Consider the following 25,432-nt stretch of genomic DNA (forward strand, 5'->3'; position numbering starts at 1 on the left):
TTGGTTTTCTTTAGAAAAAAATACATTCTCGCTCATTGTAAGAAATTCAAATGGTATGTAAAAAGACAAAAGAAAAGTGAAAAAAACACCTGAACCTTACTACCTAGAGATAACAAAGATTATTATTTTTATTAACATTTTTCCAAACATTTTATATTCTCTCTGTAGGGTATGAGGTATTTCAACTCAGCCTTTCTGATTTTGCAGCCGTTCAAACCTGGGTTTGAATTCTGGTTCTCCCTTTAGTTGTCTATTGATCTAGATTCGTTAGCCTCTTCAAAGCCTTAGTGTCTTCATCATTAAAATAAAGCACCTCGTTCATAAAGTGAAAGAGATAAAGGCCTCAGCAGTGGTAGTGGTGTGCCTCTGCCTGACCTAGGTAATAAAGTAAACCTTTTTATCCCTACAGAATTTACTCCTTCTAGCTAGGCTGCAGCTAAATGTTAAAGGCTTTCAAATGCAAGCTGTCAAAATTGTGTCTTTGCCATAGATACAAGTAGTAATTACTGAAGGATAAGCATTCTGTCATTATTAAAAACTACCTAAATGAGAAAGAAAAACAATCTTCCTAAGTTTTATTGGCTCTCCAAAATTTTTTATCTGAGTAGTGTAAAAAAATATAATTAAGTAGGATATCACATTCCTGCAAAATGGAAGTACTTCATGATGTACATAAAGTAAACATGATGAAAATAAGTTAACAGTGATATTTCATTGTATAAATGTTTTCAATAAGAAATCCTTTTATTCAACTTTTCTCTTGAATTGAGGAGGAAAAGGATGAGTGAGGCCTTAGCAGGAAGAGTTGTCCTCTGTTCTCTTTTCTAGCGGACATAGGGAATGCTAACTCTTCTCCTGACTATGAGAATTAGGGGGATTTCTGGCATCAAGAGAGTTATGATTAGAGGTACTCTCCTGAGTTGCTACCATTGATGAGGCTTTACCTAGCCACTGGGGGAACCCCTCTGAAAACTCAGGGACGTTAGGTTTGATTATTCATACCCTCTCTTGGGATTTTCATTCAAAGAGGACTAAGTGATGTGAGAGAAGAAGAATAATAGGGCAAAACCAACAGCCGTGCACTGGGCAGGGCAGGTGACATTATGAAGTCACCTCAGCCTGGCTGGAGTAGTACAAGCAGACACCGAGGCAAGAAAACAGGAAGCAATCACTTTCCTCTCATCCCACTTTGTCTGCATGTCGTGACAGAGGAGTAAGCTTGGCTGGCTGTTTGGGGGTAGTGCCTGATGAAACATTCGGCATTACACAGCCTTACAGAAAACTGGCTCCATTTCCGAAATGTTGAGGTCACCTTGTTTTAGAAAAAGTGCACCTTCATTACGTTGAGTTGATTCAGAAAGGTATACGGTCTCTTTACTTACTTGAATTACTGCTCCGGTCCTGTTTTTGTACTACCTCCTTTTGGCCCATATCAGTCCGTCTTGGATAAAAGTTGGCTGATTGCAGAAACTGTTAGGGCACAGGCTCCAAGTTAGCAAGAAGTGATAGTTTCTGTTCTACACAAAAGGGAAGACGATACATAGAAGTTGAGTGATTTTTTTTTTTTTAAGTTGGTAACTCCCATTAATTTGTCCAGTGATCCTTTTAGTATAGCGCTATAGTCACCTAAGAGTAAGAAAAAGATTAAGGGTACTTAATCCTGGGTATACCTCTGGAAATTTCTGGCTTTAATTGTTCCAGAGTACAGCCTGAAATGAGGAAATGTAGGCACAAAGGAATTGATAACATACCAAAAATTATTCACTACTGGTATGCAAAGAAACTAGGATTTGACCTCAGGTTGAACCTCATTTCTTTTGCTTTGTGGTTCTTTGAAACATATTTTAAATGTTAGAGTACCATACTTTTATAATTTTTTCCCTTAAAAGGAATTTAAAGCACCATTTTATTGTATTCTTACCTAATGCATCATTTTATCTTATAGATACTTTTTCTGAGACACTGTCTCTTCAACTTTATTGGGAAAATTGGTGGGAAATAGAATGCAGTAGAATGTACATTGTCTTATAATGTTTTCTAGAACACAGCACTTACATTCTGTTACATAAAGGTCTCCAAAGGACTTGACTTTTTAGAACATACGGGAATGATTAGAGAAAGATACAGCAGTTGTTCCCTGTCTTATAATGGTATTGCAGAAGTGAAGAGGTGACTTTCATAATCAATTACTAATTAACAGAAATTCCAGTTTTTACTTCGGACTTACAGAAGTATAGGTTTAGTTTGACTCTGAAACTTTAAGTAACAGTAGAGACAGTTTTATATAACTAGCATCTTAAATATGAATATGAATTGAGCTTACGAGACTGTGATTTTTATAGTCTGAATAACTGTATTCTCCAACCTTGCCCCCTTCCTCTCCCACCCCCATTTATCAGGCCTTATGCAGTGGGGAAAGTGGGACACAGTCTCAGATTTCCACAGCATCATTTAACTCAGTAAAACCAAGTATGCCTTCCAGTTTTCGAAACCTTATATTTTACACTATACTTAAAAGATAGCTAGCTGACAAGAACAATTTAAAAATAGCAGACCATGGACAGGTGACAAAATGTCACGCAGGCAGCACCAGACTGCATTAACAAAAATCACCAGATGTCACACACTTGATTCTATTTTCACAGCTGATTAAACAGCAGTATTTGTTGGACAAAGGGAAGAAAAAAGAAATGGCCTCATCTGAGTTTGGAGTCAGTTTTTCTTTTGCTTTTGATGTTTTCTCTCTCCTTCAAAATCCCAAATAACCATAAAACTTAAGGCATGCAATATATTAAATTTAAAGAATATTATAAAATAAACCTCATTTTAGATAAGAAACCTTTACACGTATAGACTCCTAAACTGGCAGACTATAAATCAAAATGCTAACAGAGCTTGTCTTTAGTTGATGATCTTATTTTTTTCACTTTTCTGTATTGTCTGATTTTCTCCATGAAAATATATTTTATAATCTAGACATTAATTTTTGAAGAGGTAAAGAAAGTAGCTTAAAGAAGCCATAAGCAGTTTCCTAAAAAGGATTTGCATATTGTTGGGAAAAAATTATCGATTACATTTAAGTAACTGATGATGATGGATTTGACACTGAACTCGAGTTTCTCATAAGATCTTTAGTGGATGATCTTGATCTAGAGATCATTAAAGTGACCTCGAATTGGCCAAAAGTGGTAGGAAGGATACCAGGAAGGGCAAAAATTTTCTTCTTTTCAGCAAGTAGTGATACTTTCATTTACAAAACATTGCCTAAGGCTCTTGTTTTGCTATATCTTTAGAAGATTGAATTGGAAGTAATCAGTGTAGAGGATGATAATTAGAATTGAACTACAGATTTTCCTTTCAGCCTCATCTTTCTAGGCTGAAAAGTTTTAAGACCTGATGGAAAGAGTATAAAAAGGATCCAACTTCTGGAGGACTACAACATAAGGAGTTCCAGAAACATAAAAACTATTATTTGATGTAGTAGTAATAAACTACACAATTCTTTACCGTAAATGATTGTAGCACAGGAAATAGGAGTTGAATGAGCTAAATCTGGGCTTGCTTGGTTTTCTTGATAGCCGTTTATAGTTATGAAAACATTTAGGGAACATCCCTGCTTTACGGGAACACCACCAATATCTGAATATTCCTAGGTCAGAGATTGAGAGACCCTCTCAATGCACCCTTTTCTTAAATTCTGATTGGCAGTGTTTGGATTTTTTTAGGGCATATTTTTCAGTGACTGGTTGTTTGTTAAGTTTGAATACCTCAGAATATGATAAGTAAATCATATCCACCTCCATTTTCCCAAATAATTAATACATCTTCCACTCTTAAACCCCTGAGGCTGTTAAAACATTTGATTCAGACTTGGCATCTTACAGACCAGAGAGTAAATATTTTAGGCCTGTGGGCCATATGGTTTCTGTTGCACATTATTCTTTGTTTTTTAAATTTTGTGTTTGTTTTTACAACTCTTTAAAAATATAAAAATGATTCTTCACTTGACGGCATACAGCATACAAAAATAAGCATCTAGTCCCCTGTTACTGTAAGGACAAAGGTCTGGACATAAGTATTATGTCCAAGGTCATCTAACTAGTTCGTGGTAGGGGCAGCACAGGAACCCTAAATTTGGGGCCAGTAATTGTTCCCCACTATATCTGTTACGTAAATTTACATCTTTCTTCTGCTCGCCATTCTCATCATTATGTTGCATTTTGAGCCGCTTTGAAATGTTTGTCTTTGAATTCTCTCTAAGCTTCAAGTTTATGTACTTCTTTGAATTCATTATTTTGCTGCTTGAATTTGAAGGGCAGTATAAATTGTTTAAATAAAATGTGTAATCCAGGGAGTTGGCATGTTTAAATTGGAATGCGGGAGATGCGTTAAAATTTCCTATTATAATGGAAGCTTCTTTTTTGTTTTGGTTTATTTTATTTGTTGTTATTGAGACTTTGGCTTTGTTTTAAGATTTTTCTTGTGTATGTTTTATGACTTGATTTAAAACTGTTGTAACTGCTGTGGCCTTTGATAGCATTGTTTATAGTTTAATCTGTTTTAGTTTTTTGTAATGTTCATATTGTGCAATATATTTGTGATTATATTTGAACATTCTTTTCTTTGTGCTTAAAACAGAATTGTTTTATTTTTTAGGACGCATGGGAATAAATTTCCATCATCCAGGAACAGATAATATTATGGCACTTAACAGTAAGTCTCCATATGAAATATTCTGTAAAATTAGCAATCGACAGCATGTAATTTCCACTTTCTCAGTTATTCATTACATTTCAGCCTGCCACTGACTGCAGTGAAGACCATTATTTTATACTGGTGGCTTTCAGAGTATGTTCACAAAGTGTAATCCGTGGACCATCAGCATCAGCATCATTTGGGAACTTAGTAAATATGCAAAATCTCAGTCCCCACTACAGATCTTCAAAATCAGAAACTTAAGGATGAGTCCCAGAAATCTGTGTATTACTAAGTTCTGTAGGTGATTCTGATGCAGGCTAAAATTTGAGAACTGCTACTGTATACAAGGGACTGAAAAATTCCTGGGAAGCCATAAGTCCTGGGAGCCATATCTGGCCCCCTGCCTGTTTTTGTAAATGGTTTTATTGAAACAGCCACACCCATTCATTTATGGATTGTCTATGGCTACTGTTGTTCTACAATGGCAGAACCAAAAAAACCCTAAACTGTTTATTGTCTGGCCCTTTACAGAGAACTTTGCTGACCTCTGCTGTATACTGTTGCAGTGGGGGAAGGAAGGAGGGCAGGACGAAGGTGGGAGATGAAAGGAGAGAGGGACTGGGCGAGAGAGTATGAATAAATAGATCAACTTACTGTAACTCGGAATTTTCTCATTGTGGTAGGTAGCCAACTGGAATTCAAACTGGACATCAGGAGTCCCCCATTAGTGGAATTTGCATAGGAATGTGTCAGTAGTTTTGCTGCTTAGCGATAGTTTTGTCAGTATAGTTGTTGGATTGAGCTCTGGAACATCAAAACCTTATTAGCCAGAAAGTCGATGTATTAAATAATACTGCAAGAAATACCTGGCTGGCATCAACTCTCCTTCCTAGTGTCTGTGGACCTAATAGCTTTGCAGAAGAACAGTCCCTAAAAGGAAATTGTCCCTTGTCTTAAGGACAGTATAAGCCATTGAATCCCTCAGGATATAAGTTTCCTTTTCCATCAAATGAGTGATATCAGGTTGTCCCCTCTCATCCTCCCTGACATACAAGCTGACTCTCAATACTCATGGAAGACATACTGGGTCAATCTGCTGTTGTCTACAACATTACCTCTTTTCTTCTTGCTTGAGTAAGGATGGTGAAATGCCATTGGTGTTCCTTAGAGCATATTTAGGTTATCTCTATATATTCCATATTTCTCTTGGTTCTGACATGTAGCCTCCCTTCCATGGAGCACTGCTGAGAACCACTGGCATTATTTGATAAGGTAGGGCCTAATTTGTTCCATGCATTTCTTCTAAATAGCTACTATCTCCTATTTTCGGGGGTCTTGAAAGCAATGAAAATTCCAGGCTGTCCACCTCTATTTTTTAATTTCTAGAAGAAAGGTCACTTTACAGTTAGATTCTGCTACCTCTAACTTTTTTCCTAGAAGTAGGTGTTTTAGGGTGAGGATTAATAAACATGCTTAGCTTGCTGAACTACAGCAATTTTGTGAACCTTTGTGAGAACACTTCAGTTAGATGATGGGATTTAGAATTAAATGTAAAGGGAAAGAACAATATGATAGTGTATCTGCTTGAAGGAATACGTGTGTATTTTAGAAAAGACCTAATTTGCCATGGTATAAGTCTTCTTCTGCAAGAGGGAGAGGATATAATTTATGATTTTCTGTGTAAAAAATGAAGCTAAAGGACACTTTTCTTTTTAAAAGGTTTTGATTCTCTTTGATTTGATTCTCTTTAATCTCTGCTTTTAAACAAGAGATTTCATTTCTGTTCTTTCCACTTTGTACATGTTGTTTAAATCCCCCGTTTAGCCTTGAAATTTCCTCATCTCTAAGAGAAGGAGACTGAATTAGGTCATCTTAATGATTGCTTTCAGAATGAAGATTCTGTGATGCTGTAATATTTTTTAAAGTACCAAAAGGGTCATTTTGTCAATATCTGTATCAAATGTTGATGAGTTCTGCATATTTACAATATTATGGCAGATACCAGAGCACGTCCATCTTCAAATGACTATGGGTACTGCCCTTTAGGCTCCTGAGAGTAAACCATAAAAACAAGCAGGGTTTGACATCCGCATTACTTACTGTCAATTTGCTTTCAAAGTTGACTTCAACTTGAAATGATCAGAATAAACAAAATATTCTCCTTGGGAGATACTTATGAGGTCTACAGGTTTTGACAGATTTGCTGTGATAAACCTTTTTTTCCCCTTGTATAGTTGGACCCAGCCCACCTGGTAACTTGTATATAACATGCACAAACACACCTGTGTATTTTTTGTCTTCCCTTTTATGCCCACAATTTGTCAGCCTGGCAGTTACTGTCTTGTGACTTGTCTGTACTTATTTTCCCTCAATCTTCATGTCGATGAGGTCACAAATCACACTGAGATGAGGTCAGTTCAGTTCAGTTCAGTTGCTCAGTCGTGTCCAACTCTTTGCGACCCCATGAACTGCAGCACACCAGGCCTCCCTGTCCATCACCAACTCCCAGAATTCACTCAAACTCACAGCCATCGAGTCGGTGATGCCATCCAGCCATCTCATCCTCTGTCCTCCCCTTCTCCTCCTGCCCCCAATCCCTCCCAGCATCAGAGTCTTTTCCAATGAGTCAACTCTTCTCATGAGGTGGCCAAACTACTGGAGTTTCAGCTTTAGCATCATTCCTTCCAAAGAACACCCAGGACCAATCTCCTTTAGAATGGACTGGTTGGATCTCCTTGCAGCCCAAGGGACTGTCAAGAGTCTTCTCAAACACCACAGTTCAAAAGTATCAATTCTTTGGCGCTCAGCTTTCTTCACAGTCCAGCTCTCACATCCATACATGACCACTGGAAAAACCATAGCCTTGACTAGACGGGCCTTTGTTGGCAAAGTAATGTCTCTGCTTTTGAATATGCTATCTAGGTTGGTCATAACTTTTCTTCCAAGGAGTAAGTGTCTTTTAATTTCATGGCTGCAGTCACCATCTGCAGTGATTTTGGAGCCCCAGAAAATAAAGTCTGACACTGTTTCCACTGTGTCACAGATCAGTAAATCTTTATTAATTCAGAATTTGTGATTATTCAAAGAGGCTGGGTTGAAGTTGAACTATATTTTCAGGCCAGAAGGGACTGGCTAAGAAAATTAAAGAGAGTTCAGTCAATGGTTAAATTTTTTAAAAAAGGAAATGTGAGTCAGTTGTAGTGTTTTTTTATTACCCCTTTTTGCTATGCAAAATTGGTGCTTCCCAGCTCTGTTCGTAACGCTGCCATTTGCTATATCTTTAGAAAACCTGCCATCGTTTTACTTTCCTGATCTTGCTCAATCCCAACACTCTCCTGAAGGTGCCATGTTGTCAGGTTTCCTGACTTGAGGGGACAGAGAGAAGTGTCCTGGTGAGCATTTTCATATCTCATTTCCAGTCCCCAGCTTTTAATAGGCCAGTTTCCCATTTGGGGGATATTCCTAGTGCATGTCTTCCAGCTATACCTTCCTGTCAGAATCACCACTACCAATGTCATCTAGAAGCCAGGAAATGGAGCTTGGGAGAAGAGGGTAGCTATAGAGAACAGTAAAGCGGTGGACATTTAGTGTGGAAAGACTGGCAATATTTGTGGAATGCCAGAGAGTCTCCTGGTTTTTGCTGTTCAAGACCATGAATCGGGACTTCCCTGTGGTCTTGGTGGTTAAGAATCCACCTTATAATGCAGGGGATGCAGGTTCGCACCCTGGTCAGGGAACCAAGATCCCCCATGATGCAGGGTAACTGAGCCCATGTCCATGAGCCACAGCAGAGAGCCTGTGTGCCACAACCGAGACCCAGTGCAGCCAAGAGAATAAATAACAGCGAGACAAGCAAACAGTGACTCTAGTAGGAATTAGCAGGCCAACCACTGGGGAGGAAACTTAAGAGACACATCTAAATTTTGGCTGGTCCCCAAAAATAATAGTCCTCAACTACAGAAGCAGAGATGGGAAGATTCTGACCCATCGGTAAGTTCTGCCACTTGTCTGCTATTTCCAAAATGCAGTTAATTTTGAAACAATATGCCCCTGCCTTTTAAGCTGTTCGTGTATTTTTTTTCTTAGTTTTTAAATAATTCTCTCTTTTCATCCTCTTTAGCCTTACACCAAAACCACTAGAAGTTTGCATAATGTAGTTTTATTTTTCCTTCTCTAGAAGGAAGGAGACTACTGAGAGTGCTTCCAGCTATATATGTAGTAGTTCTATTAGCAATATTTTTTTCTAACACTTAACTGTAGCTTGTGTGTTTTCCTTGGTGTGTTTGTGTGTGTGTGTGATTACACTCTAGGTATAGAGTTGAGTTTAGCAGTTATGGATTTATAGGAGATTGATACCTGCCTTGAAGCTCTTCCCTGTGTTATGATGATCCTCAGAAAAGGATATTGGTGCCTTCATCATCAGTCAAATGAATCAAAGTTATGGTCAAATTACTGTTCAAAACCAGAATGCCAGGTGCTGTGATTTACTCTAGAAAAATCACTGCAGATTACTGCCAAGTATATCCACTTTGTTCCTTTTGACTGGGCAGTTCCTCTTCTTTCAGGTGGAGAACCAGCTTGGAAAAACAGTGAAATACCAGAAAGATGCCAGATGAGTACATTAGAAATGGGAAATAGTATGGGTTGGTGGTGGTTTAGTCGGTCAGTCATGTCTGACTCTTGAGACCCCATGGACTGTAGCCTGCCAGGCTCCTCGGTCCATGGGATTCTCCAGGAAAGAATACTGGAATGCGTTGCCCCTTCCTTCTCTATAGTATGGCTTAAGGGATATCACTCAGCTTCAGGGAGGTACCTTCCAAGCAGTCTAGGAGGCTTGTGAAACATGGAGATGGAACAGTAAATTAGCACAGTCAAGAAAAACATTGACTAGAATCAGACAGATCTGGTCCCACCTTCTATAGGCTATGTGACTTTGGGGCCACATTCTTACCTTCTCTGCCTCTGGTTTCTTCAGCTGTAAAATGGAGATCATGATCACTAGAGCATCCGTATATAAATCTTTTAAAGTTTAGCGTAGCCGCCTTGTAGATAATGCTCTGTTGAACTGCTATTGTGATTGCTTGCATCAGCTTTATGGCTGCCTTTTAGGGTTTCCTTTTCTTTGCATGTAAGAATTCCAAAACATATCTTACATTGGTTGTACTTAGATGTTTTCCTAATGGCATTTAGGGCAGCACGCCTGCAAGTCACTCACAGGCTCGAGTGGCTGTCCTGGGGTGTACTACATCTCTTTTTGTGTGAATCTTCTTTTCTGCATGAAATGCTACCTGCCTCTGTCCCCGGACCGAAGCATGCACCTGCCTTGGGGCTTAGAGTTGCTGTATCTTTCATGATGTTTGGCGCTTTCAAAGGTGCTGTACAGTGATATTTGGAATGTAAAATGGGATAGCTATTTTAGACAGCAGTTTGGCAGTTTCTTAAAGTTAAACATAACACACCTACCATAGGACGCAGCAGTTCTTAGAACTGACTGATGTCCACACAAAGGCGTGTATGTGAATGCTTAAAGCAGGATTAGTCTTGATAGCCGAAATGAAAAATAATGCATATGTCCTTCAACTGGAGAATGGATAAACAAACTGTGGTATATTCACACAGTAGTTTTATTTAGCAATAAAGAGGAACAAATTATTGATTCATTCAGCAACAAGAATGACTCAAAATAGGCTGAATTTTAAAAACTAGAATAATATTACATTCTAGAACGTGAACACTAATCTATGGTGAGAGAAAATACAGCAGCTTTAAGAGTATTTTGAAGTAATATCATCCCCCTTTTTTCAGAGAACAAAACTGAGGGCTTAGATCTTAGAGGAGTCATATGATAGGGATGGCTTCTGGCTGGCAAGTCTATGAATCTCCTAAGTATCTCTTTAGTTAAACCAACAAAAAGACAGTTATGACACTCTGCTGCTGCTGCTGCGTCGCTTCAGTCGTGTCCGACTCTGTGCGACCCCATAGACGGCAGCCCACCAGGCTCCCCCGTCCCTGGTGATACTCTGAGTACCTCATTATTTTTGTGAGATTTAGATGATGTTAGGCACATGTACAAATAAGGTATTAATATAGCTACGTTTTGGAGAAGGCAGTGGCACCCCACTCCAGTACTCTTGCCTGGAAAATCCTATGGACGGAGGAGCCTGGTAGGCTGCAGTCCATGGGGTCACTAAGAGTTGGACACGCCTGAGCGACTTCACTTTCACCTTTCACTTTCATGCATTGGAGAAGGAAATGGCAACCCACTCCAGTGTTCTTGCTTGGAGAATCCCAGGGACGGCGGAGCCTGGCGGGCTGCCGTCTATGGGGTTGCACAGAGTTGGACACGACTGAAGTGACTTAGCTTATAGCTACGTTTGGAAAGCAGAGGGCATAGTCTTATTTAGAGTAGAGGGCTTTTTTTTTTTTTTTTTAGACAATAGCTCTGTAATGTAACATAGGTTCAGTTTTATCTAAATTAAAATTTTTCATGCCATTCATTGTTTGCTATATCTCACCTCGTGACTAGAGTCTGTTCCAGGTTTTAAGAGGTGAATAAGAAATTTGAAGGGTCACTTTCCTTCTGACAGGGAGAAATCATTGTTTGCTATCACTCTTCCTTATCAAACTTTTGAAATTGAGGCATCCCATAATAAAACCTTGTATGTTTGAAGACCTAAATGAATATATTTACAAAAAAAACAAAACATTGATCTGCTTGAGAAACTCTGAGGTTATTTATAGCTAACACGTTACACAGCTGATGTACCAAGAAACCTGGAGCTTAAGATTATGCTGCCTTCCACTTTGTCCTCGTTATTAATGCCTTGAAAATATTTTTGAAGACTCTGCCTCTATTTCTACTTGAACTGAGGGCTGCCAGTGCATTTGTTGAATCAAAAGGGCAATGTAAAAGGGTTTTGGTATGAACTTTTTGCCAGGCAGACTCCTCTTCCCCCTCCCTTTCATTCTCTGTTGGGAGTGATCTCCTTGGGGAGCAGCTCAGCTGAGAGGAAGTGGCAGAGAGGGAGCGGAACATGTGATGCTTTGATGCTAAAGTGGGAATAAAGCCAGGTTTGCTAGAATTTCAGATGGAATTTTCCAAAATTTGAAGAGTACATTGTATTTCTGCTCACCATGAGTTGATCTAAATAGTGTTTTGTTTTGTTTTGTTTTGTTTTTAAGCAGACTAATAAGATAGTGAAGGAATTATTTTGAGATTCTCAAAGATATTGTCTTTGAGTATTTTGAACTTTTAAAAGACCAGATCCCTGTTTCTATCTGAACAGATTTAGAAGTAAAATTAGTATATAATTGTGGAATGAATATATTATAAATGATGACTAATTTAAAAAGCAGAATAGTAATCAGAAGGACATGTAATGATCTATATGTTTTAAGCATTCAAAATTCAAACTGTTTTGCATAGATGCTGCACATGAACATGGTAGGGACCTAAGGACATTGTTGTTTTATTTTGACCTTCTCATTTAACAAATGGGGAAGCTGAGTTCGAGACTGTGTGGTTGTATGTCAATGCTCCTGCTTTCTCAATTTGTCCCATCCTCTCCTTGTAGGAAGCTGCTGTATAGGCATAGGGGGCTCAACTGGTTGTTCAAGGGGTAGGACAGGGTGGAGGATGGGGGAGAGGTTCAAGAGAGGATTTCTTGAGCATACATTTATTTATGAGGCATAAGGGATATACATATGTCCCTTCTCAAATTTATTGAGAAGGGACATATGTACACTTATGGCTGATTCATGTTGTATGATAGTGTAAAGCAATTATCCTCCCAATTAAAAAAAATAAGACTGTGAATTGGCTAGGGTGACATGATGGAGCCAGAACCATCTGCCTTTAGGTTGAAGATAAACTTTGCTTTAACTAATTCATTGTTAAAAGTGGTTATATTATTTTTATACTAGTTTAACACAAACACACAAATTCAGTGTCTCTGGCAGAATATTACTTGTCACCTTGTTCATGCCCTGAATGCTCAATAAATCCTCTTTTCCCAAAATATAGAGTGATATACCTGGTCTACATGGCCTGGCATTAAATATTGTAAAGAAGTGAAGTCTAAAATATTCTTGACTTACTTTGCTGGATTTTGGAACATGTTCTCTCTGTGTGTAAATATGTCTCAAGTATCAGGATTTGGGTGCTCTAAATAAATAATAAAGATTCAGGAAACTGAAAACTTGCCTGCTTTCCCCTGTGGATTTCCCTGTTTGCTTCCTGCACTTGTGTCAGCAGTAGAGCCTGGACTTCTCTTTTATAACACTCATCACCCTGGCGGTTAACTATTTAATGCTGGTGTTTCACTTTAATATGTATGCTTTCAAGAGGGCAGAGACTGGCTCCTGTTCATAGCTGTTTGTTGGCTTCCAGCACGGCACCCAGTCCATGGAGTAGGTACTAAGTCTGGGAGACTGGAAGAGAGGGAGTGCTATATCAGTTGTTTAGTCGCTCAGTTGTGTCTGACTCTTTGTGACCCCATGGACTGCAGCATGCCAGGCTTCCCTGTCCTTCGCCCTGTCCTTCTCCATCTCCCAGAGCTTGCTCAAACTCATGTCCATTGAGTCAGTGATGCCACCTTGTCCTCTGTCATCCTCTTCTCCTGCCTTCAGTCTTTCCCAGCATCAGGGTCTTTTCTAATGAGTCAGCTCTTCGCATCAGGTGTCCAGAGTATTGGAGTTTCAGCTTCAGCATCAGTCCTCCCAGTGAATATTCAAGATTGACTGATTTGATCTCCTTGCAGTCCACGGGACTCTCAAGTGACTTCTCTAATACCACAATTCAAAGATATCAGTTATTCGGTGCTCAGCTTTCTTTGTGTCCCAACTCTCACATCCATACATGACTACTGGAAAAATCATAACTAGATGGACCTTTGTAGATAAAGTAATATCTCTGCTTCTCAATATGCTGTCTAAGTTTGTCATAGCTTTTTTCCCAAGGAGCAAGCATCTTTTAATTTCATGGCTGCAGTCATGATATCGCGGAGAGACTGAAAAGCACAGTATAACAGCCTTAGAGAATATCTAGTCCACCTTAATTTCTTCCTAAAGATTTGCTTTAATGTGGACTTGCCTGGTGGTCCAGTGGTTAAGAATTGCCTGCCAATGCAGGGAACAGGGGTTCAATCCCTGGTCCAGGAAGATTCCACATACTGCAGGGCAGCTAAGCCTGTGCAGCACAACTAGTGAAGCTCACGTACACTGCAACAGGAGAAACCACTGCAATGAGAAGCTTGCACACCACAACTAGAAAAAGCATGCACAACAAAGACCCCCACACAGCCAGAAATAAATAAATAAAAATGTTGCTTAAAAAAAGAAAATAGTTTTTAAAAAAGATTTGTTGTAACTGTTCCTTTTGGAAGATGGTACTAACATGTATGGATCTAGCAACTAAATTAACATAAATTAACAGTTCATAGAGTGCTTTCACAGACCTCTCTCCGCCTTTGAAATGCTTTAAATGGTTTGCAAGACATAGTCAAAATTTCATGTTTCACTCCAGAATTATTCTCCTATCCAAGCAAAATATGGCTCTGTGATAGAGCAGTCTGTGCCACTTACTGCAGGTTTTAAGAGAAAATTGGAGACTTCAAAGGATTTTCTAGATTTCAGCATGTTGTAGGAATGCCCTGTGATTTGTTTCCTTCTGCTGTTGGGGCCCATTGATAGAAAACGGAGAATTGTGGTTATTCCTTTCTTCATTGCATCCTTGTTTTAAACATGGCAGTGTCTTCATTTTCTGGAACTTGCTGACATCATGCCACCAGCAAATAGCCATCGATGGCTTAGACACACAGATTGTTCTGCCAACCAGTCCTTTAATCCAAAAAGAGCAATGACTTCTGACCTTTTGGGTTTTTCTGGAAAGATCACTCAGGTTTCCTTTAGTAACAGTTAACTAAATAATGCTTTATTGATGGTAGAGAATTCGTGCATTTCTGAAAATGATCACTTTTACTTTTAGAACATAGCCTCCCTTGTTAGTGGCAAGAATTTTAACACATTGTCACTTAAGCCTCTGGTGTAGACTGTGAGTCTGAGACTTGAACGAAGACTTGGTATGCAAATGATCTGGAAGGAAAATTTATTACCTGAAACTTTGCCTTCTCTTCTTTGTTAGTCTCCATGCATGCACATACCTTTGTTATATGACTGAAGTTGTGGTTACTGTTGTCTTGTTGTTTTTCCAGACAGATGTAGTGGAAATAATGCAGTTTGGAAGAACCAGGCAGATCTGGGCTTAAATTCTGGACCCATCTCTTATTTGTTTCCTTGGGAAAGTTGCCTGTTGTTGTTTTTTTTTTTTTAAATGGACATGTTAATCCCTTCTTTACTAACAATAAAGTTAAGTGTGCAATGTTTGATTACCAAACCTGGAAAGAAGTACACACCTAACAGATGTTAGTCTCTTATCTTCCCTCTTCTACCCATGTACCCCTCTCTTTTTCCTTTTGAGTTAGCAGTAATTCTTCATCTTGGCTCTACAAGCAACATGGAACCAAAGGTGGCACCAGGGAGGGGAATGAGCTTTTCTCTGTGGGGCCAGAGTTCTTCCCACATTCTCGGGTCTGTTCCTTTGAATAACTTTCTTCCATGAAGGAACCCTCCTGCCCACTTGAGAGGAGCCTTGTTGGTAGGGAGGAGCCAGAGAGGCTGAGTAAGGGGCCTGGGTACAGCAGCAGCTGTTTTTGTCCACCCTTTCCTCCCTCTGTATAAATTTCCTACATTATCTGGGAATTCAGACGTGTGGGGTTGGCAAGTGTTGGCTATCCTGAACAATCTAAAAGTTGAGTGAGTAAAAGAGGCTTCGTGAGATTTTGGCATAGTGAAGATGCTTTATTGGCAACATATGCCAGATATTTGGGTGCATGCCGTAGGCATTTTCAGGCCTGACTTTGACAGACTGATCTGTGTAAAATATAAAATACTCTGGTATGTGATTAGGATCCTCAGAACTTTGCTTGATTTTGTGGCTTTGGGGGAGAGCAGTTAGTGTGCCATTTAGCAATGTGCTACTGAAATTAAAAGGAAGGTGGTAATAGTTACTCCCGTGGAAAGCTCTGAGGCCTCAGGTGTGAGGGTGCAGGGGTGTCAACTGATGCCAGCTCATGTGCATGTCCACACTTGCTAACCAGTGACAGCAGTGACATGCAGAGGTTCTTTACCTAGGTTTGTTTCCACAGAAATCTTGTCAGATGATCAAATTTTAAATGACCTTTCTCTGTTTCAGTGAAAAGTTTAAGACATGGACCTGGAAGTTCTGAAGTGATTACTTTGATAGCATGTCCCTTATTGAGAGGTTTACTTAGTAACCTATATGGTAAATGTAGTTTAGACATTAATACAAGGTGTGCATGAACACTGCACGATGGTATAGTGAAGCCTTGACTTGACCATTTTGGACAAGATAGGAAAAATAATAGTGGATAGAAATGGAAAGGGGAGTTAGGAGTTCCCTAGGAAGCAGAGAAGAATAGATGTTAAGATGTGGGTATCTGGATCCTTATGTTAACTGGATAAGTGATTATATTATAATGATATTATCAGAAGAATAGTTGAATTGGTGTGACTGGAATATATGAGTCTCATGTATGGAATAGTGGGAATGAGGATATGAAAGGTGATCAGAGGTCAGATGGTGAAGGGCTTTGGTATTTGTTCTCCTGAGAAGCCTGGACAGACAAGTGTTGTCTTACTGGACAATTGGGTTTATCTGAAGGAGGATGTTAAGGGTGATGTGGGGTATTCTTCTTACGAAGAATAGCTACCTATAACTTCATTGTAGAAAAGAACTACAAGGAGATGAACTAATGATCCTCAAATAAGGGGCTGGTGTCTATGGTTAAGAATAGCAGTGAGGCAAGTATAAGAAAGAACTTTCTAACTAGAAAGAATTGTCCTACCATGGAGCATAAGTCTTCAGTTTTCAGTCAAGTTCTCTGGAACCCCTGCACCTGAGGAGATACTTTAAGGACCACTATGAGGAGGAATATCTAAGAGGTGGGGCTCTGAATCGTATACTGCTTCACCCTGAACAACTGTGTTCAGGGAACAGATGTATTTGTTAATGGTTCATTTGTTGGAGGAGAGAGGATTCTGCTAATACTTACAAAAAAGCTTGGGGGAAAAATGACTCAAGAGACTGAAGTGAGCCTCATTTTTTTTTTAACCCTAGCTCTTTTTCTTTTACATTAATTTTATTTTTGTCTATGTTGAGTCTTCGTTGCTGCTTAGGCTTTCTCTGGTTGTGGCTGAGCGCGGGCTACTGTCTAGTCGCCGTGTGGGGGCTTCTCACTGGGGTGATTTCTCTTGTTGGGGAGCACAGGCTCCAGAGCACAGGCTCGGTAGTTGTGGCACATGGGTTTAGCTGCTCCCGGGCATGTGGGATCTTCCTGGATCAGGGATCGAACCTGTGTCTCCTGCATTGGCAGATGGATTCTTTACCACTGAGCCACTAGGGAAGCCCATCAAGAATACCTTGATGAAGTTCTTCTAGCAGAACCAGGGAGAATATCTTTGTGTTGGTTATAGAAGTAATTCTTGTTTTGTGTGGAAGGTTGCTTAAAGATCTGTAAGTTTCCTATAACATTTTGTGAGCAATGAGACAGGATATTATGGTAGTAATAGCACTACAATAATAGTAGTGAAAATTTGAGTGAGATGTTTCTTTTTATTAACCTTGGATTATGAGAGGAGCTGGAGGGCTGCAATCCATGGAGTCGCAAAAGAGTTGGACAAGACTTAGCGACTAAACAACAGCATAATACTAAGAGCAAACTCTTGGAGGATGAGAAGGTTGTGGAAACCCTAAAGGGAATTTCTGTATATTTTCAAGGACTGTACAGGTTTGAAATACTGGCTGTTTGATCTTGGTGGTTAGGAATAAAAGCTTTGCAAATGTCCATTGACTGATGTATTACTTTACTAGGGATACTATAACAAAATATCATAGACTGGGTGGCTTTTTAAATAAAAGAAATTTGTTTTCTTGCAGTTCTGGAGACTGCAGGTCCAAAATCAAGGTGTTGGCAGGGTGATTTTTCCTGAGGCCTTTCTCCTTGGCTAGCTGATGGCTGCCTTCTTGCTGTGACCTCACATGGCCTTAACTCTGTGCATGGGTGCCCCTAGTATCTCCTCCTCCTAAAAGGACAGCAGTGCTTGTGGGTAGGACCTTACCTTTATGGCCTTATTCAACTTATTTATCTCTCTGAAGACCCTGTCTTCAAATATAGTCACATTGCTGGTTAGGGCTTCAACCCTTGAATTTTAGGGTGAATGGATTTCACTTCCTAACAACTCGTAAATGGATCAGTTGTAGTATTTCCATACTATGGAATATTACTCAGCAATAAAGAGAAACAAAACACATGTAATAACATATATAAATCTCAAAAACATCATGCTAGATAAAGTCAAACACATTGATTTCCATTTATATGCGGTTGTATAAAGGGCAGACAAAACTAAGAAAGTAGATTAGTGGTTGTCAGAGCCCATGGTTCAGGGGATAAGATCAACAGCCAAAGGGCACAGGGAAATGTTTTAGGGAGATGAGTTGTTCTGTATCTTAATTATGATGGTACAAGTTACATGGCTGTATATGATTACCAAAATGGATCAAACTGTAAACTTACAGTGGAGGAGTTTTATTGAATATAAATAATACCTCAACTTAAAAGAAAAAGAATAAATGCTTTAAAGCCAGTGTTAACCTGAATTCCGTCCCAGCCCTGATGTTTATGTAGCTGAATAACCTGGACCAGGCATTCTCTTTGGGCCTCAGTTTGCCCATCTGGAAATATACATTATGGTAGTTGATTTGGCAATTAGAACATAAGCATTTAGCTTATAGTGCCTGGATCACAGTAAATTATTATGTTGTTACATGGTATTTCTTTTCCTTTATGAAGTATGTAAGCAACACTAGTATTATACTTGCCAGTTATTAGTGTTATTTTTTGAAAAGATTTTTCGGAGAAAAATGGGTAAGAGTTAAAGAGAAAAGAGTGGGAAGAAGGGATTTTGAAACATGCAAATACTTTATGGGAATATAGCAGATGAAAATGTATCCCATCCCTTCAGGCATCATTTTAGCTGCTAAGTTTATGAATAAATTAATCTTTTCAGTTATAAATTGCCAGATTTGAAAGTTACTGAGCTAAAACTCTCACCTGCCGCTATAAAGACAAAGATAGAGGCAGTGCATTCATGGGACAAACTCCATCACTCCTGCTCTTTGGGAATTTACAGTCTTAACTAGGAAAAGGGGGATATTTTTGTACTAACTTTAAGATCCTAACCCATCTTAGGTAGATTTTTTTGCACGACTAGTACTTAGATGGAAGCTGAAAGGGAGGGACCATTAGATGTTCTAATATAATTTAATTTTGAATATTGAAATGGTATTAAAAAATAAGTTTACAGGGTGTTCTTAGAAACTGATTTTATTGCAAGTAGAGGAGTTAACAGCTTGTCCCTATAGTCAACAATTTCGACAGATATTTCCAAGACAGTTAGTAAAATGTTGTGTTAAGATCTTTGTATCTTGTTTGTTTTCATAAGTATAGCATCTCAGGGACTCTGCTTAGGTTCCTGAAATGGGTGCATGCTACTTTGATCCACAAAAGAAAGAAGATACACCTCTATCCTACCGCCTCATGCTATGCACGAGTATTTTTGAACCTCTATAGTTGAATCTGTGTATGATATTACTTTGCTACAGAAACTTCAGCAACTTTGGATGAATCCATGTAGATGAAAATTTAGTTTAGATTTTAAAATCAGATCACAGGTTGTCCTTAGAGAATCATGTGTGTGAGTGCAGCCGTTTAAAACCTAATGCGGCCCAAGTCTTAAGGAGTAACAGGCGGTCCGTTTTATAACAGTGCCTCCTGTGCCAAACAGAGCACCGTGCTGTTAACATGAGGGTGCCGTTCACAACGCACTGGTCATTGAGCATGTAACTGGCATTCAGAGTAACTGGCATATCCCGTATCCCATAGTACATGCACCCTTTTATACTTATTGTGATGGATTGCAAAATATGTTTTTTCCAGTTTTGGATTATTCAGGTTTATGCTTTGAAGATTACAAAAATTTAACTTGTTGGACTTTCTACATTAATCTAATCCCAGGGAATTGGTCTAAAATGTTGTACTATTTTTTTTTATTGAAGTGTGATTATGTACCAAACAATGCACAGACCATAAATATATACGTAGTACAAACTTAACACAAATTAACCCATACCTAGATCAATACCCCAGAACCCCACCTCAGGTTTCCTTCCAGTTAATACCCCTAGCCAAAGGTAACCACTACCTTGACTTCTAGAAACTGAATGTAGCTTTTTTATATGAGGTCCAAAGTTGTTTAATACATAATGAACAGTAAAAGAATTTTATCTGTAATGGTGATGATTGCTAATAAATAATTAAAGTTTTGGGAGGAAGTAGATAAGACTTTGAAAATTATCATATCTTGTCATATCTGGTATAACTTTACACTTTCATAGACTACATGACTAACATAGAATACTGAGCAGTCACGTTACTTCCTTTATTCCTATGTGGGGTCATTTTGTGCTGGCTCATGTTGGGTTTCTGTATTCAGTACTCTTTCTTGTTTATTTTTTTTTTCTTTTTCTTGCTTGTTTAAAGCTATATTTGTTCTCAGGGGAAGCATTGCTGCTGTGCTCCCAAATTTCTCTCCTTGGTGTTCTTTTCATTACCTCTCCCTTAGGGAAGAGTTTGACTCTAATTAGTCTATTTGCAAATAGCCCTTATGAGCAAGTTTTTAATCACCAACACAGGTGGCCTACATTCAGAAGGCCATCATGACATGCGTTACTCCTTCCTTTGATTGCACATATACCTAACAAGCCATACTTGCTGAATACTAGCTTGATACAGAGCTTTCTGCCCGGTGCATTAGAGAGTATTAAAAGAAACATAAGATCGTGAACTTTTCCTCTGGGAATTCAACAGTATAGTGAGGTGGTTGAAAGTGTGGACTCTGGAGCCAGAGTGCTTAGTTCATATTCCAAGTCCGCCACTTCCTAGCTGTGTGATTTTAGGCAAGATACTTAATTTTGTGTCCCATTTTCCTCATCTGTAAGAAGAAAGCAAAAGAATACTCATGTCATAAAGTTGTGGAGTATATTAAATGATATTAAAATATGTTCAGTTCAGTTCAGTTCAGTCGCTCAGTCGTGTCCGACTCTTTGCGACCCCATGAATTGCAGCACGCCAGGCCTCCCTGTTCATCACCATCTCCCGGAGTTCACTCAGACTTACGTCCGTCGAGTCTGTGATGCCATCCAGCCATCTCATCCTTGGTCGTATTTTGAATTATTTCACACACATAGTAAAAACTCAGTAAGTTTTAGCAGTTACAATAAAAATTACCACAGATATCATAGGTAAACTATTGAAATTGGGACCAAGGTAGCAAGTAATTATTGCACAGTGCATGATTAAAGCAAATTGAAGCATCTCAGATCACTGCTTTAAATTGGCTTGATCCAACCAGTCCATCCTAAAGGAAGTCAGTCCTGAACATTCATTGGAAGGACTGATGCTGAACCTGAAGCTCCAGAACTTTGGCCACCTGATGCAAAGAACTGACTCATTTGAAAAGACCCTGATGCTGGGAAAGGTTGAAGGTAGGAGAAGGGGCTGACAGAGGATGAGATGGTTGGATGGCATCACTGACTCAATGGACATGAGTTTGAGTACACTCTGGGAGTTGGTGATGGGCAGGGAGGCCTGGCATGCTGCACTCCATGGGGTCGCAAAGAGTCGGACACAGCTGAGCGACTGAACTGAACTGACTCCATGTGCCATCTTTGCCCCATGTTATCAGAGTCTCCAGACTGATAGGAGCCAATTTACTGTTCATATCAGCAAATGGAAAAAGAGAAGAGTCTGTAAAAATCATGAACCATTTAAAGAAACTTTGTTTAAAACTCCGAAGTATTTGTGAAATACTGATCTATTTTTGCAGTTTCATTGTGAGAGATAAATAAAACCTCTTTCAAGGCAAAACAAAAATAAAAAACTCCCAAGTATGTCTTTTGCAACTCTTCCCTGTCCCCAATTCAGGAGGCTCTTCCCCTCCCCCTTGACTGTCTGGTTCTCTTCACTTTGTGTTCTTTATTACCTGAATGTTTAGCAGTTAAAGACTTAAGTGAGCAGTATTTTCATTTATCTTTCAGGGATGTTAAAGTCTGATGAGTCATTTGTACCTTAGTATCATAATCAGATTCTTTTTCATTGACTATCTGGCCAGAAATCAGGTAGAATGAAAGAATCGGAATGTATTGTTTGGGAGAGAAATGAGTAATTTTGAAATACAAAATGTTGTATTTCCTCTCTGAATAGAGATTTTATAGTGAGGAGTGTTGGGCAGCATGACATCACTGGGGATGGGAGAAAAGACAAAGAAATAAATGGTAGGACGTCAAAACTTATTTTCCTCTCTCTTTTTTAAGTGTTGTCTATTAGTGTTAATTTACCCATGTTATTTATTATAAGTGAAGTAGGCTTTGGGAGGAACCAAGCTAGGAAACTACCATTTACTATACATTCTGTGGGAAGATGAATTCCAGGTTCCAAATAATGAAAAGTATAAACGTTCCTAAAATTTTTTTTTAGAATGCATTCCGCTTGTAAGTAACGTAAACAGTAAACGCTATGTGAATTCAGAAGAGGTATTTTTCATTGAAAGTTAAAGCTATGACAGAGTTAGGGAGTATGTAGAGTTTGAATAATCCTTTTAATCTGGCTAACCCTTTTTAATATTTGTGTCATGGGAAAGTGAAGAGGCCGAAAGTGTGTTGATGAGGGTGAGTACGGTGTCTGAAGAAAAATGGGAACTGGAAGAATGAGGTTAGCAACTGGTATTTCAACTTTCTAGCTGAAAAGTCTGAATTCTTTTCCTAGGAGAGAAGTAGTTTTCTTTAGTTCTGCCTTATGATACAAGTGGAACCCCAAATTATCCTTGTTTTTTTTGGGGGGGGGTTTAAAGTTAATATGGTAACATTTCATGCCTTTAAAAAATGGATTAAATAGAGTTCTCATTTAAGTGTTACTGAATGTGGGGTTTCAAATTTGAAAAACTTTCCACTTTGGAAGTCATTTTAGATGACAGGATCTCCTGGTAGTATATGTATGATGATAATCTAGCTCTGTTAAACACTGTAACAATATACTCTGTGGGCCTTGAGTTTTGAAGGGGAAAATAATCTTTAAAGTACTCTGTTCTTCACTATGGGATCTACCCACTGCCTCCTTTCTGCTTTTTCCATTCATTTTCTAGATGAAAAAATATTGTTTCCTACACCTGTAATACTGTATGGAAAATAAATGAGGAGGCTTAGAGGAAACTTACAGTAACACAATCTGTAAAGCAACAGCTAATTGTGTAAAATTTTTATGCAGTTTTCAGGGAAGACTGTGAAGTGTGTGTGTGTGTGTGTGTGTGTGTGTGTGTGTGTCTACATGTGTGTGAAGAAATTTAGAATGACCACCATACACCACAGTTTTTACTTATTTAGGATGAATGTTTTTTTCCTTCAAAGTGATGTCTGGTGGTAGTACATAGTACGAATGAAGATTTAGAAACAGAAAATAATTTTACAGAACTCTATTTATCTATAGCTGATATAGATAATGGGCCACAATATAAATCCTTATAAGATTTGTTTAACTTAAGCATCCATTATATCCTTTCCAGTGGCTGCCACATCCAGTTGAATTTCTCTTTAAGTTTGTGATTTAACTTGTGCTTCATAAAGGGTTTTTTTTTTTAATATAATATGTCTGTAGTCACGTTGAACAGTATCTCCAGATTAATTCTGAGAATACTTAGAAAAGGTTTGTGTGAATATTTTTTTATTTCTAAATTCAGCATTTTGATACAAATACCCATGGTTTTCTTCTGTGTTTACATGCAGCCAGGAGCTATGGGCGAAGACGAGGTAAAATTTTTTTAATGAGATCTTTTGCTTGCCAAATTGTGAGTAAATATGAGTGTGTGTGTGTTTATATTTGTGTGTGTAAAACAATAATTATGGTGTGGTATGATGTTCTAGCTTAATTATTTTAGTGAAATAATTCTCTTATCTCTTTTGTTATAATTATTTTTCAATGTTGGTTGGTAATTTGTTCTTCTAATCCCGATAAAGACATGGCAAAGACTATTTCTAACTGGAAGTTTGTGTTATATGGTTTATTGTGAATGATCTTAAGGGAATAAAGGCCAAGCATCTGTATTTTGTTGTTGTTCTGTCCTCACTGCGTTCTTTTCACCTTACTTAGAAGTTAGGCTTTGGAGGGCAATTCTTGATCTTAGTAGCTTGACTGGCGAGTTTTTTCTGTGTTACATCCAGAGACAGATTTACCTTGGAGCTAAATGAAGCTTGAGTTTCAGGTACCCTCACTTTCATGGGATCCCGTCCAAGTTCTCTACCTTATCTTTGCTTTCTTTTCTTAAAGAGAGGTCCTCTACTTATATAGGCTCTAAGATCCATAGAACTTGCATTCTCTTCTGTCCACACCCAAGCAAAGTAATATTGCTTTCATTTGTGTATTGCTGTAATCTTTCTAAAGCATTTCCATATCTATAATTTGTTAACTAATATTACAGTGTAGGTAGGGTAAGCCTAATCTAGTAGAAAGGTATGAAATTCAGGGTCAGAAACTTAGGTTGGAATCAGTGCTTTATCACTAACATTTGGTGTCCTCATCTATAAGTTATGAAGTAATAAAATCAACCTTGTCCAACTTCAAGAATGTTAGTTAGGCATCCCTGGTGGTCTAGTGGTTAGGACTGTGGCTTCTATTGCTGGGGCCCTGGGTTCAATCCCAGGTCAGGAACTAAAAAAAATTTTATTTAAGAATGTGAAGTTAGTGAATTAAAGTATAAAAAATGGAAGAGGAAAATTTATCCATATAAACTAAACTAAAAGCATTCCACAAATGCTGGTTGCTTGGTGCTCATTTGCAAAAGCTGGGAGAGATGAAGTAATTTGCTTTGTGATCTCAAGTTAAAGTCAGAGCCAAGACCGGAATCCTTGTCTTTTGGCAGCTTGTTGGGTGATGTTTACCATTCATCAAGCTGTCTCTGACTCTGTAGATGAGTCCTGGAGAGAAAATAATAATATTAAATTGATAGTATTTGTTCCACAGTAAATATTTGTTGAATAGGTGGATATCAGCAGGACTTCATATGTATTTGAGTTACCATTGAAACATTCTTTCATGGTGGAATCACATAGTCAGTTTTGTTTTCACATGATGGTGAAGAAAAACATTTGTATAATTGGTTATTTTTTAATTATGACAAGACCCTTTGACATTTTTTCCTCTTATAATTTTAAAATTTCAAGTGTAGAAAATAATATTACTGTAATTATTATGTAACATATATTTTTTTTTTCTTGGTGCTAGGAAATTGATTGCTCTCAGGGAAGGAATAGAGAATGACAGCATCTCAGGGGCAGATAACAGACCCTGTTCTCATCTTAGTCACTGGTCAGTCCCCAGACCTTGTCAGTATATTTCCTCTAGTTTCTCAGGCCTTCCCCGTCCCTTTCCATTCTCTTGTTTCATCTTTCTGAAACACCGTTTTGTCTTTCTTACCCTCTTTCTCCATTCAGGAGTTCTGTCATCTGACGTCTTCTTGTTTCATCGTCCTCATCATCTCCCATTTT

General features: G+C 38.5%; 1 protein-coding gene across 7 annotated transcripts in view; it reads left to right on the plus strand.

The window, feature by feature from the left end:
* Window positions 1-25,432, plus strand: part of CPEB3 (cytoplasmic polyadenylation element binding protein 3) — a 202,761-nt gene that overhangs the window by 86,767 nt on the left and 90,562 nt on the right. For 4 of the 7 annotated variants that reach the window (XM_018041460.1, XM_018041464.1, XM_018041461.1 and 1 more), the window contains exons 4-5: window positions 4,657-4,713; window positions 23,675-23,698. In XM_018041460.1, the coding sequence (XP_017896949.1) occupies window positions 4,657-4,713; window positions 23,675-23,698 (81 nt within the window). The remainder of the gene's footprint in view (window positions 1-4,656; window positions 4,714-23,674; window positions 23,699-25,432) is intronic. The other 3 variants (XM_018041465.1, XM_018041463.1, XM_018041466.1) reach the window with 1 other exon arrangement.

The sequence above is a fragment of the Capra hircus genome, chromosome 26, assembly GCF_001704415.2.
Source record: "Capra hircus breed San Clemente chromosome 26, ASM170441v1, whole genome shotgun sequence".
NCBI lineage: Eukaryota > Metazoa > Chordata > Mammalia > Artiodactyla > Bovidae > Capra > Capra hircus.